The 14,173-nt window shown below is 42.5% G+C and overlaps 1 protein-coding gene across 6 annotated transcripts in view; it reads right to left on the bottom strand.

Moving 5' to 3' along the window:
- BRAF (B-Raf proto-oncogene, serine/threonine kinase) overlaps window positions 1-7,819 on the bottom strand; it is a 68,250-nt gene extending 60,431 nt beyond the window's left edge. For 2 of the 6 annotated variants that reach the window (XM_061638773.1, XM_061638772.1), the window contains exon 1: window positions 7,446-7,664. In XM_061638773.1, the coding sequence (XP_061494757.1) occupies window positions 7,446-7,583 (138 nt within the window). In that variant the 5' untranslated portion in view covers window positions 7,584-7,664. Of the gene's footprint in view, window positions 1-2,400; window positions 2,422-6,251; window positions 6,271-7,445 lie in introns of those variants that run through there. The other 4 variants (XM_061638780.1, XM_061638777.1, XM_061638776.1 and 1 more) reach the window with 4 other exon arrangements.
- Between the last annotated feature and the right edge of the window lie 6,354 nt (window positions 7,820-14,173).

Raw genomic sequence — 14,173 nt, 5'->3', positions numbered from 1 at the left:
TGAGAGAGCAGGAACACTAAGGGCGTAATCCAAACCCAAAATCCACCAGGATGAGTGATTTAGGATCTGGTGGATCACCAGCTAAGCCTGATGGTTCCTGGCTTAGCCAGGTTCAATTGGCATAACTCGGTCATCCTGGCTCAGTTGGCTGACACAAGACAGCCGTAGCTTATGCTGGCATAAGCCCCGAAAAATAGGTGTTCCAGGGGAGGGGAGAAGGTGGGACTGAGGATGGGGACTTATGCTGGATCCTAACTCCATTCATCTCAGTCACATGACCTGTCAACTCAGCTGAACTTACACCAGCAAAAAGTGTTATACAAGTAAAACTCTATTTGGCATGTTTTCCCTTTGACAGTCTTGGAATGGCTCAGCTGGCAGTAGACTCACTCCTGAATGGTGTTTGGATCTGGTGTACCTTACACCAACTTAACTTAAACTGGCATAAATTACACTGGCTTCCATGACTCAGGACAGCTCTGCAACAAACCACTGTGTGATCATTTACATCTCCAGTGACAGTGTTGCATACCTCGGAGTTACTTGGAATGTGAGATTTCTGTCTGAACAGGAGTTCACACAGAAATCTGACAATATTAACTGGGGGCTAAAAGTAGAAAAACGTGTTAAAAATTGAGGGGGCAAGCTCAATGAAGACTGAGCATGCTCAGCAGCCATGGAATGCTGAGTATCAGTTGTAAAAGGAAATGGAAAACCTAGGGAGGCAGGTTGAATGGGATATCTGGGGATCTTTGCTTTTGACTTGCAAGTGTCTCTTGAAGACTTTTTTGTGCTGACAGGTCTGTGCAGCTGTTTAAAACATTTTTTGAGTAGCCAGCCATTTTAACAATTCTTTTGATTTGCTTTTAAATTGCTGCACACTACCTTGATGCTTTGTGAGAGTGTAGTATATAACAATTTTTATAAATAAATTATAAGTAACTACTTGAGGACATGACTTGCTGAGGACATTACATGGACAGGCCCACTCCTGTTAATGAGGACACATTTCAACATTTTGTTGTACGTCCAACTTGTACCATTTTAAAAAACATTATCCCTTTTAACTCCCCTCTTCTCAACAAATAGTTCATGAAGATGCTGAAACTCATGATTGACAAAGGGAGGTGACAGCCACTAAGAATCAGCCTCTGCCTACTCTTGTTCTTGAAGCTTGACATGAAGAAGCTTCTCCGGACTGATCTCAGCAATCATGACAGGATATGAAGCCTTACCTCTTTAAAAGTTTGTGAGTTAAACCTAGCAACTTAAAACATGTTTGCAATAAAAAGGCGAACAAGCAGATGTTTAAGCACTGACATAACACGTTCTCAGAAACCCACCCTACAACAGAATACAGAGAACCACTATTTGGCACCAGCTGAATCTTCCAGACAGCATTCAAGGAAAAACTGCATATAGCAGAGTTGTTTAAAGGAACCGTGGCACTCTGACAAGTTTAAATTGGGTGTCTACAAAATAGAGCCACTAGTTAACTGGGACAAGTTATTGGGAACACACCTCACCAGAAGAGCGTCATTGGCTTCTGGTTCATTTTCAAGCACAATTCAAAGGACTGGTTTTCACCTTTAAATCCCCTGCACAGCTTTGTGAGGGAACACAGGTGTGTGAGGGAACATCTTGTCCCAATCTGCCTATGTAGGCAAATCTGCTTCAAAAACCCTCTTCTGAGTGCTCCTGGCATATGAGGTGAGGTGGACAGGGAGGAGGCTCCTACAGTTTTGGCCCACAACTTCTAGGATTCCCTATGAACAATGCAATCTTATGTGTGTCTCTCAGAAGTAAGTTCCATTGAGACTTGTGTGTTTTATATCAGCTGAAATTTTCACTTTTCAAAAGAAGTCCCTTTTAGTGTGTTGTATTAGTTGAACATGATTCAAGGGTGTGAGAGCACCTCACAGGTCTGCCTTCTCTGTGATGAGGCACAGCTGGCACACCAGCATAAGCTGTGCAAAGACACTTCTAAGCACCCTTGACACTAGCCATCCAGGAGCACCTGATGTTTCAAAGGAAGTTCCACTTCTCAAAATAAGCTACCACCTTTCCACTGGATCAGCACTTCCACAGACCAAGAACACTTTTGCCTTGCCTGTATTAAATCGCAGTTCAGTTACAACCCTGAATTGTTTGACAGACAAATACCTAAACATATTTTTTTTACACAAACTATGCTTCCTTTCAAGTAAAACAGAAGTCATAAAAGCTGAATACAAGTATTTCAATTACAGTAACTGGAAAAATAAAACAGAGAAGCTGCAATAAAAATGCAACCATTGCTTACAGCATTTCCCTTACAGAACTACAATGCATTCACTTCCAAGACATCACTTAATATCAGTGGCCACCAATCTTAGGAAAAAATGCATGGGGCACTATCACCTTAATGCTTTCAGTTGCCCACCTCTTCTCCTTGTCCAAATCTCCCTGAATAGGAAAAATTACATCATATTAGACAATCTAAAAGTGCTCAAAAGTGTTTCTATTGATGAATGTTTGGTTCTGTATAGTAAAATACTGAGCCAATAGGTGATACGTATCATCTATTGTCAATCTCTGTGAATTAGGTTATATTTTTGATTGACAAAAAAAGATTTAAATCCTGAACAAAATTTAATCATTTAGGCTGCAATCCAATACACACTTAGCTGGGAGTAAGTCCTATTGAACCCAATGGAGCTTACTTCTAAGTAGACATGTATTGGATTGCAACCTTAGAGTCTGTAAACACAGAGATGCTTGGCATTTTAAAAAGATTCATTGTCCAGTTCTTTCACTAGTAAGGAAGGCATGCCTATCTGTTATGATTGAATAAAATGTACATAATAACAGGACATCATTTCCCCCCCTGAAACAGTTGCAACTAATTGGAAATATATGCAGGGATCTTCTCCCCACTCCCAGCTTGCCCGCCAGGTTGATTATGAAATAGTCACCTTGTGTGTCTTTCGGAAGAATCCTACATTATCTCTTTCAAGATGAGTTGGCAAGCTACATCATTTGCAATTGACAACATTGCTAGAGCGCTCAGGCATTCTTCAGATTGTGTCATCTGCAAGCAATGCTTTTCAGTTGACAGCTGACCAATGATCTTGCTCCTTCAACAGTTGACTGTTTGCACCCGTTGGTCCATTTCCAGTGGTACTCTCTTTTAGGCATCAAAAGTAAGCACAACACCGAGGTAGCCTGCGCAATTTATAACCCATCAAACCAAATGTAGCCTACTAACTATATACAGCAGCCTAAGCAAACCCTGGCTTTGCTGCCAACTTAAGGCTACAGAAACAGGCGGGAGTGTCAGCCACCAGACAAGCCTCATTACATGACTGGTGCAGGCAGTCTGGTGGTTCATTAGTTATGTGGGTCTGTCGTAGGACAAAAAAAAATTCTTCTTGACCTTTATAGGACTCAATCAAAGTGCCAGATTAAAACTACATTTCATGCCAGCCAGTGTGAGACACCCTATTGATTAAGCATGCCAAATGCCAGACACATAACATAAGCCTTAGCTTTCAATGAGAGAGCAAAATTGATTGGAATTGTATGTCTGATCAAAACCAACAATCCATCCCCAGCATCAAAACAAAAGCTTACCTGAACTTTCTTGAAAGGCAAAATAAGAAGACAGTAAATTCACAGCATGTCAGCTCAATGAGCCTTGAAGACAGAGCTTCAAAAGAACTGCAGCTAGACTGCAATGAACATATAAGGAGCTATTTTCCTGATGATCTGCTTAACAACAAAGAGGACGACTAAGGCAGATAACCACAAGAGAAAGGTTACAAACCATAGTTCAAATTATGGAAGCACAAAATTCATTTCTGCACACAAAGAACAGCATACAGCTAATGTGACATAGAAGACCCATCCCTGTGACACATCTTGAAGTGTACAACTGGGGCTAGAGAAATGTAAATAGAAATTGATTTGCCATCCTTGCCAAAGATACTCGTAGTTTATCCTTTGAATCCAAAAAGTACTCTGTTCATTGCAGCTCTCCTTGCTTGTCTCATGACAAAACACCAAAGGGAAATTATAAACAGCATGGAGAGTGCGAAGAAAGGATGAATATCTCAAAATAGGATTCAGAATCATTCAGTAAAACGTTATCAGTGACAGGCCCAGGACAAAGGGAAGCATACACTTACACAACACATAACACAAAATGTGATGGGGATCACTAGCTCACACAATGTTTGAAAGGGTTTAACAAATACATGGAAATACCAGGTGAACAAACATCAGAATTATACTAACAATGATGGCAAGCAATGTATCCTTGATATTCAGAGGCAGAATACCTTCAATTGCCCTCAACATCTGGCAAACTAGGTCCTGTTTGATTCTCAGAACATCTGTCTGGCCACCGTCAGAGACAGAATAGCACTGGACTATAAGGCCCTTTGATTTGATCTAGCCACATAAGATTCTTATGCAGAGTCTTATTCCTTAAATAGCAGCAGAGCACCTGTCTATCACTATGAATACTGCTATAGCCATGTATTTGCTTGCATTTATGCATATATTAAAGAACAGATTATTTACTTCAGAGGAGCTGTTTTCAGTGTAAGATATAGGACACTGCTCTTGGTCCATGCAGCTTAGGGCTGTCTACACTGAATGACGGCAGCTTTCCAGGGTTTCAGAAATAAGTCTTTCCCCACTCCACCTGGAGGTGCCCAGGATTGAACCAGGGTCCGAAGTCAAAGCATGTGCTCTACCACTGAGCTATAACCCTTCCCTTTGGAAGCTTCAGATTTCTTTCTAAACCCCAAGTAAGCTAATAATAATGCTTAGTATTTAGGTATTATTTCAGTGTTTAAAGCACTTCACTTATATTATCTTGTAATTCTTACAACAAAGCTGTAAGTTAGGTCAGTGTTATTATTACCATGTTAAAGATTTGGAGTGTATGTGAACACTGACACATATTGGGCAGTTAAGGAAGAGAAGTGTTAGAATGTGGAGACATTCTGATTCATAGTTCAGTCTTACAGCACAATCCTAACCATGTCTACTCAGAAGTAAGTCCTACTGAATTCAATGGCCCTTACTTCCAGGTAAGCAGGGTTGGGACTGCAGTCTCAGGCTGTAATCCAATGCACACTTACCTGGAAGTAAGTCCCATTGAACCCAACAGAGCTTACTTGTGAGTAGACATGTACTGGATTGCAGTCTTAGTCACTACATTACATCAGCTCTTCCTATTTACTACAGTGCAAGCAACCAGTGGGCTACCGCAGTGAGGATTCAGCTCTCCTTTAGAAATTCATTGCAATTACTGATAGAAAAGGTCCATAAACATGTTGTGTTTTAACCAGGGCTGTGGAGTTGGAGTCGTGGAATCGGAAGCAATTTTGGGTGGAGTCGGAAGAAATGTACCGACTCCGACTTCAAAATAAAATTAATAATTTAATTTTGTTCTTTTAATGTATTTTAAGGTCTTTTTATGATGTCTTAAAGTGTTTTTAGCGTTTCTGTTTGCCGCCCTGGGCTCCTGTTGGGAGGAAGGGCAGAATATAAATCAAATAATAAATAAAATAAATAAATAAATATACATTTGCCATTTATGAAGGAGTCGGAGTCGGACAGTAGAAAAATAGAGGAGTCGGAGTCAAAGGTTTGACGTACCGACTCCACAGCCCTGGTTTTAACCATCTGTTTGATATAGTAGACAACTGGAGAGACCTACAGTTAGTTGCAATAATAAACCAACTTACCACACATCATCCCACTGATACTTATACCTGTCACTAGAAGGTGTCCTCTCTAAATGTATGTCAAATAATTATGCAAAATATACATGAAAAAACTGCAAACTGCAATAGTACTTAACACATTGTGCCAAGTTTAAGTTTCACACCATAAATTTGGTGTATGTTTATTTTGTTGTAGGAAGTGAGCTTTAGCTATAACAACTGTGGAGAAATCATACATACAGACTCTTACTTAAACCTTTCACACATAATGCAGAACACCAGCCCTCCCCAGAGAGCTTCCAATCTGCAACACAACACAAAAGTGACTGATGAGCTTTGAACATGGGCATTCACACAAAATATGCAAAAAGCAAGCACAACCTAGTGAGAATTGAGCAAGTCAAGTTTGCATATATCCCCATTACATGTTACTAACGAACACGTTCCCTCCTTCCTCCCCCATCCCCCAAATCCCTGCAAGCTATTTTAGGAGTACATACCTATGGCATTCACATGAACAAGTCCCTTACTTACACTTTGTTTTTAAAAGGCAGCATCACAGATCTATGTATTTTTCTCTACTGGAGTCTGATTTCAGTGCCAAAAATCATCTGCCACTGCCTCCCCAACAAGGAACCAAATGCCAAGAGCCTAGCAGAACCCACGGGCATACCCTGTTCATGCCAAGGTGCTGTTCACAGAGCATATGTGACCATGTTGTTTTTAATAATATTGATGCAATCTACTGTGAGCTTTTAATACCGCTGACTTAGCAGGGTGGCAATCCAGCCCTCATACCCAGATCCCCAAACTGACCCTCTCAAAGTACGGGCACCCACCTCCCCTCTAATAGACACTGAGGGAGTGATCAAGCAAACAAACAAAGGGAGATGCCCCGTTTTCTCCCTGCACTCGCAATATATTCCCTTGGCCTCCTACAGCCATGCAACTGGGGCCAGAGGAAGCCACCATTGCACTGGGGAGGAGGGAGTTGACGAAGTGTTGCTCCAACTACATTAACCCTTGGCAATCAAGTGCTGTTTATGAATATGCAGATAAGAAAACCAGAAAGAAGCAGAGAAGAGGTGGGGGGAGAGCAGAAACCCCAGGAATTGCCTGTCTTATAGCAACTTGAGGCAACTCATCAGAAGCGACAAGACAAGGCCACAGTATGCCAAGGGAATTGGACTGCATGGGACGAGGATAGAGGAGATGGGAAGAATCGTTCTGCTGGGGGCCTCGATATAGCCCTCTCCCCCGCCTAGGTTTGCCAGCTTTACAATGGGCCCTTGCAGCAGCTTGATGCAAAAACCTTAGCAAGCAATCCTGTTCGCCTCCATGCCGATAAAAGCTTCACCTGCTGGTGTGCTGCAGACCAAGTTGCAGTCGAAGGCACAAGAGCAGGCCAGAGCGGCCAGTTGGCAACCCCAACCCCCTCCCCACTTCATAAAACCATCACCACCCCAACCTCACATTTTGCTTTTGGCTCCATCGCTCTCACAGAGACAGCCGACCTAGGGCCCCTGCCTGCTTGCCATCCTGTCCCAGCCACCTCCCAACCCACTAACATCTCTTGCTGCTCTTCCCCGGCCTAAGTCGCTCCTGACAACCCACAGAATAGCAGCAGGAGCCCCTTGCTAAGCAAACAAGCGGGAGAATAAAAAGGGGTGCCTAGAGATGGCAGGCCGGCCTCCCAACCCCCATCATCCCCACACGGCCGGGCCTCACCTCCTCAGGGATGGCGGGGTCTCCCCCGGCACTGGCGCTGCCCCCCGCGTAGCAGGCCCCGGGCAGAGGCGGCTCGGGCTCCATGTCCCCGTTGAAGAGTGAGGCCCCCTCAGCGCTGCTGCTGCTCAGCGCCGCCATCTTGGATCGAAGCGCTGAGGAGGGGGAGGGGGGCAGAAAGGGGGAGGAGGTGAAGGAGGGGGGATGAGGGGAGGGGGAGCCGTGTCGCCCCTGACGACCCGGCCGCCCCCAACCGCGACCCGTAGCGGAAGACGGGGGTGGGACAAGGGGGGGAAAAAAGGAAGGGGAACGAAGAGCAACACAATGTTCCGAGAATGTTCCAAGCGGCCAGCGGCGGCCGTACGTCACACCCCAAACGTGACGTCACCCAAAATCGCCGCGTTGCTACTGCGCATGCCCAGGCAAACGTCACCGGGAAACACCCTGACGTCACGACGCGACCCCTTTCCTCCTGCGTCACCTAGGGAACCCGGAGGGCGCGGAACTACTTTGCCACGCCCCCTTTCACCCTCCTCCTCTCGACCTTTTTCCTCTGTTGCTGTTTTTATATGCAGGCTTTTTTTTCCCCTGCTCAGTGTTGGGTTTTTTGCCTTTGTGAGGTTCTCATTTAGAAATATATTTGTGCATTTAAATATAAGCAAATTTAGTATTGCCTAGCAATGATGCTATCCTTTACTACTACTAATAATAATCAAAATTAACAAAAAATAGGCTAACCAAAGAATAAAAATGGTTGAGAAATAATGAACTCAAACCTTGTCTCTCCCACACCCTGAAACCAGAATGATCTTCCATGCTAGGAGAATACAGAGGGATTTTCAATGCACAGATATATGTGTGTAAGTGAGTGAGAGAGGGGGGTGATGAACAATCAGTGAATTAGACATATCTGAAACGGTTTAGTTAAACGTTTTGCCTTCCTAAATGATGGTTAAGATTTCAGATTGTGAACCAAGATAAGACAGTTCTACCAACACTCAAGATGGAATTGTTCTGAGTGTGGCCTTAAGTCTATGAAGACCCTAACACTCCATAGAACACTCTATAGAATCTTTTATCCCTGTATCTGGTGCTCTATAGAAAATATCTCTAAATCAAAGAGAATGTAGCCATCAGAATTAAAATATTTTGAAATTTTGGGGGGGAGAAAGAATGGGATCAATTTTAAATCAGAAGGGAATTCAGAGCTTGGAAAAGTTACTTTTTTGAACTACAATTCCCATCAGCCCAATCCAGTGGCCATGCTGGCTGGGGCTGATGGGAGTTGTAGTTCAAAAAAGTAACTTTTCCAAGCTCTCATGGTTACCCATATCTGGATCCATTCTTCTACAAAACAATTAACCCATGTTTACAGAACAATTAAATAGCTTCATGTTTCAAAAACAATAATATAGCTCCAATGCTCATCAGGGCATTTTTGGTGACATGACCTCCTAATTAGGTCTAGCAGAGTTAAGGGCATGTGTAATTGTGAAGGTGAGAGTGGTGTTTTAGGATCATAACAACACAGCTGATTTGATTACCTGGGTCACACGTGCATTTGCTTTCTCTAGGCTTGATTACAGTGTATTTGATAAGCAGCTGAACATGTGAACTATTTGTTAAAAATGTGATGTTAGATTAGAACATTCTAGCCTTCTAACATGGATCCAGGGTACTATGTGGTAACTGGAGGTTTGGGCTTGGATTGTGGCATAGGCAAGAGTTTTACTGGGTGGTCTTTGGCAAGCCAATATGGGCTGATTCACAAATGCATGTTCTTCATGCGAACCGCACTTTTCACAATTATCTCCATCTGTTGCACATCTCTTAGGAGACAGTCATAGCAGGTGACCCAGTCAATGATACCTGTAAGTGTGCTAAAAAGTGCAGCCATGATTGCAGAAAGTGCAGCCAGATCCCTGCAGCTTTGGGAAAGGGGGCCCATAGCTCAGTGGCAGAACATCAGTTTATCATGCAGAAAGTCCTAGGTTCAATCCCTGGCATTTCCAGGCATGGCTGGGAGAGTTCCTTGCCTTGTATCTCTGTTTTCCCCATCTCTTTTGAGTTGTGTGAAGTAGAACACACTGGTCTCACTCACAATAAGCCACAAATGAATTCTGGAGTTCATGCATCAACTGCTTGGGAGAGATCTAGAGGGCCTCTTTCAGAGTAACAGTGCAATAGAGAAAGGTGGGTGGACCACTCAAGGCAACTGAAAACATGATTATTCCTTTAAGTGACCCTCAAAATGGGCCACTATGTTTAAGTATAGGTACTTGTGGAAATGCAGTTAAAAATGCTTTACTGACTCTTGAACATATAAGTAAAACTGGACTTCTTGAACCAGCAATTGCTTTTTGCTACCCAGAAAAGTTTTATCTTCCTTGAAAAGGCATAACCTGAAAACTCTGAATGATAAAATAAATAATAATTAAAAATGAATCAAAAGTAGTGTTTTCTGACAAGATTTCATTTTGCACTTTGTCCAGACTTTTTGCCAATAATTTTTGTAGGTCATGGGAGAACTTCTATTTTTTATTTATATCACATAACAAAACAACAATACTGAAATGCAAAAGCATGTAGAGTACAGACTCACTCAGCATTTAAAGAAGTTTCATTGCAAATTTTTCAGTGTAGCATTCCTCATATTATTTTCAGTGTATTTCCATTCTATATCATACCCCTCCACAAATTAACATGAGAAATCGGGGGCTGAACTGATGGCCTTTACTACTGATGTAAGACAAAAAGTGCATCCAGATGTCCTCAAAATTACCACATGTTCCTGCTCCTTTCACAATGCTATTATACTGTGTTAACTGCTTTGGCAGTGCCAGTTCCCAGACCCTGTCTAGCTATCGTTTTACCAGAAAACCTGCATCTTTCCTATAGGCTGATGGGAGAACTCTTTTTAAGGGAAATCTTGTCCTACAGTTTTAGGGCAAATTCATATCCTCTTGACAGCGTCCCAAGGTAAACCAACAACTCTGACAAATCAATTTGTGTTGACGTTCTTCTGTCTAAAGATTGCCTTGCTAATAATTTCTAGGAGATTGGATAGTCATCTTCAGTGCAATAGTTTAATCAAAGCCTACTTAATGTACCTTCAGCAACCGGTGAGCTTTTAGACACTTTAACAACAACAAAAACAAACAAACACAGGGCTTACAGCAAAGTATAAATGAACCCACTTGGACTTGGACACAGATCAGTATCCTGCAAGCATCATAAAAATGTGAAATGGTGTCACCAAGCAACTGACATCATTTAAAAATATATTTAAAATATATGGTGAGAAGCAAAAAAACATATCTCAGCAGTGGTGGCGAGAACAAAAAAACACATCAGAAGGTCTTATACACTACCTGGAATGGTGAAAGCTTGCAAGCTATAGACAAGGCTATAATTATTTACTAGTATTTATTACATTTATCTTCCTCCTGAAGCAGCCCAGGGTGGCAAACACATTTACCACAAAACATTTTAACAACAAGCATGATAAAAACAATCAAACACATTCTAAAATCAGTTGCAGATAGAACATTCTTCCATCTAGTGATCTCTGGGCTGCCAGGAACTGTCTCCATCAGCTATCAAATGCCTGAGAAAACAATAATGTTTTCAAATTCCTCCTAAAAGCCAATAATGATGGAGACAGATGCACCTTACTACATAGCACATAGAGCATGGAAATGGACTGCCTCCAAGTGGATCTCAACTTATGATGACCCTATGAATAGGGTTTTCATGGTAAGCGGTATTCAGAGGTGGTTTACCATTGCCTTCCTCTGAGGCTGAGAGGCAGTGACTGGCCCAAGGGCACCCAGTGAGTTTTATGGCTGTGTGGGGATTCGAACCCTGGTCTCCCAGGTCATAGTCCAACACTCTAACCACTACACCACACTGGCTCTCTGCACATAGAGCAGTGGTTCCCAAAATGGTATTGCCCACGGACCACTTCCCAATTGCTAAGGTCTTGGTGGACCATTTCACGGTTTTGCTGCCTGTTGTAACAACAGTAATGCACTGTGCTAGATGCTGTTTGATTTTAATTGTATTTTTATTGCTTCTTTTATTTCTTATATATTGTATTTCACAGAATTCATATTGTAATACAATAAAATACAATATAAGAAATACGAGATGCAATTAAATACAATTTACTGCAATGGATGTGCCATCTCCCATCTTCAGCCATAGATTTACAGCCATGCCATGGAGCACCTGAATGAAACTCACAGACCACAGTTTGAGAACTCCTGACAGAGAGTACTGTGTTGCAAACGAAGATTTGGTGGCAGAACTCGGTGTGATCAGAAAGGATGTGGAAGAAGGATACTACTTTGTGAGCAGCACACTGCCAAAAATGTTCAGAATACTATATATTTTCCTGGTATGGTCAGACCCAGCCATAGTCCTACATGCATTAGTTACAACTCGGTTGGAGTACTGTAACACACGTTATATGGGGCTGCCCTTGAAAACTGCTTAAACTTGCAACTGGGGCAGAACGCTGCTGCTAAAAACCTAAGAGGGCAAGGTGCTTGCTGTATCAGTTGCAATGGCTTCCAATCCATTTCCAAGTGCAAGTCAAGGGGCTGGTGGAGGCTATTACCTATAAAGCTCTAAACAGCTTGGGACCAAGCTGCTTGAAAGACCTCCTCTTAGGTGAATCTGCCTGAGATCAGTGGTTGGGCTTCTCAGTTCTCTGGAATGTTCTGTAGCTGTCTGAGGCAGGCCAGATTGGTGGAAACAAAATATAAAAACAAAATATAATTTCCACAGTATGCTGAAGACGCACCTCAGACTTTTACCCTCGTCTTTGACACTTAATGTGGAGTTTTCAGGACCCCCCCTATTCCTGTGACTGTAATGTGTTTTAACTGTTTTTAATATTGAATCTTAAATTATTGTAACCCACCCTGAGACCTGATGGTGAAGGGCGGGTAATAAATTGAACTAACAACGACGACACACAAGGCAGTTTTTTCTGTGGTGGCCCTTCATAGATGAATCTCTCTGCCCCAAGAGGACAGATTATCTTCCTGTTTATTTGTGTTCTACCGGCAGTTGAAAACTTTCCTTTTTAAACAAACTTTTGATTCTGTTGCTGTTTACTGTACTGGTTGTTAATGCTGCTCCTTGCATTTTTGCTACTAATTTCAGTTTTAATTTGTATTGGATCATTTTTGCTATGATTGCTTTTTATTTACAAATATTCCTGAGAGACTCCTTTGTGGAGAGGGAAAGTGGGGTTTAATTTTTTTAAAAAATAAATCCCCTGAGTAATGGCAGTCAAGCCTGATATAGGCTGTACACATCAGTCATGCATGATATGGTTGCCTAACATCACCTGAGAAGATTATATCAGGTGCTCTATACCTACGCAAGTAAAGTAATGCTCACGATTCTACAACAAAGGCTCTTGCCGCATATGGAGCAAGAAATGCCAGATGTCCAAGCTGGATTTAGAAAGGGAAGAGGCACCAGAGATCATATTGCAAACACACATTGGATAATGGAACGGACCAAGGAATTTCAGAAGAAAATCACCCTGAGCTTTATAGATTACAGCAAAGCCTTTGACTGTGTAGATCATGAAAAACTATGGAATGCTTTAAAAGAAATGGGGGTGCTACAGCATCTGATTGTCCTGATGTGCAACCTATACTCTGGACAAGAAGCTACTGTAAGGACAGAATATGGAGAAACCGATTGGTTCTCAGTCAGAAAGGGTATGAGACAGGGGTGTATTTTATCATAAGTCGTAATCGACTTGAAGGCACATAACAACAATAACCTGGATAAAGTATGTGGTGGCCGCTGTCACAAGGCGGGATGGATGAGTTCAACAGCATCTGGAGGGCAACAGGTTCCCCACAACTTCTCTACACCAACATTATAGAAGTACAAATGGCTATCAGGTATATGTGGCACTCTCTGGTTTGCAAGATGTCTTTCCCCCCTGTTGGCCATGATTCATGTCTTGGAGAAAACGTACTTGACATTACCTGGAGGACTAGACTTCTAGCACCTGGTGCCAGTGCACTATAGTAGGAAACAAGCAAACAAGCAAACAAGCAGGATATCTTGGGATATCCTGCACAGGCATCACTCATGTAAATGTGGGAAGTGTGAGAAAGATGACGCAAGAAGCAATTTATATTGTAATTCAGAATTAGACATGTCTGATGGTGTTGAGTAGGACAGTTTGAAAGCTACTGCTAAATGAGACAAGCAGCCAAGGGTTCTGCTTCTGTTCCCAGGTCCAATAGAATGCCTCGCAAGCAGGGGTGTAGTCATCCAGGGTCTCGGGGAGGATCTTAGACCCCTTACCTTTTGGGGAGCAGGGTCCCAATGTCTCCAGCATCCTATGAGGCAATTGGCATGAAAGGGGAGCATGTTAGCCACTGAGAAGAGTCTTCTAACATGCTTCCTTGTCCTTCCCTGGTCATTGGAGGCAATCAGAGTGAAAGACTCTTCTCAGTAGTTAACACTCTCCCCTTTCATGTTGACTGGCTCCTAGGAGTGTCTGTTGTTGTGGGAGAAGGCATTAACAAGGATCTCATTCTCAACCCAGCTACAAAAAGGGGGGAAGGGGACGTGGCTGAGACTAACATGAAGGGACCCTGCACTTCTGAATTTGTCGCTACACTATTGCTCTCAAGAAAGAATTGTAGTTATTCTGTGCTGTAGAGTCTATTGCTGGTGTTCTGGCAGGTTCT

Source organism: Rhineura floridana, chromosome 8, assembly GCF_030035675.1.
Source record: "Rhineura floridana isolate rRhiFlo1 chromosome 8, rRhiFlo1.hap2, whole genome shotgun sequence".
Lineage (NCBI taxonomy): Eukaryota > Metazoa > Chordata > Lepidosauria > Squamata > Rhineuridae > Rhineura > Rhineura floridana.
Note: the sequence above shows the minus strand (reverse complement) of the source record. Positions and strands in the feature narration are given on the sequence as shown.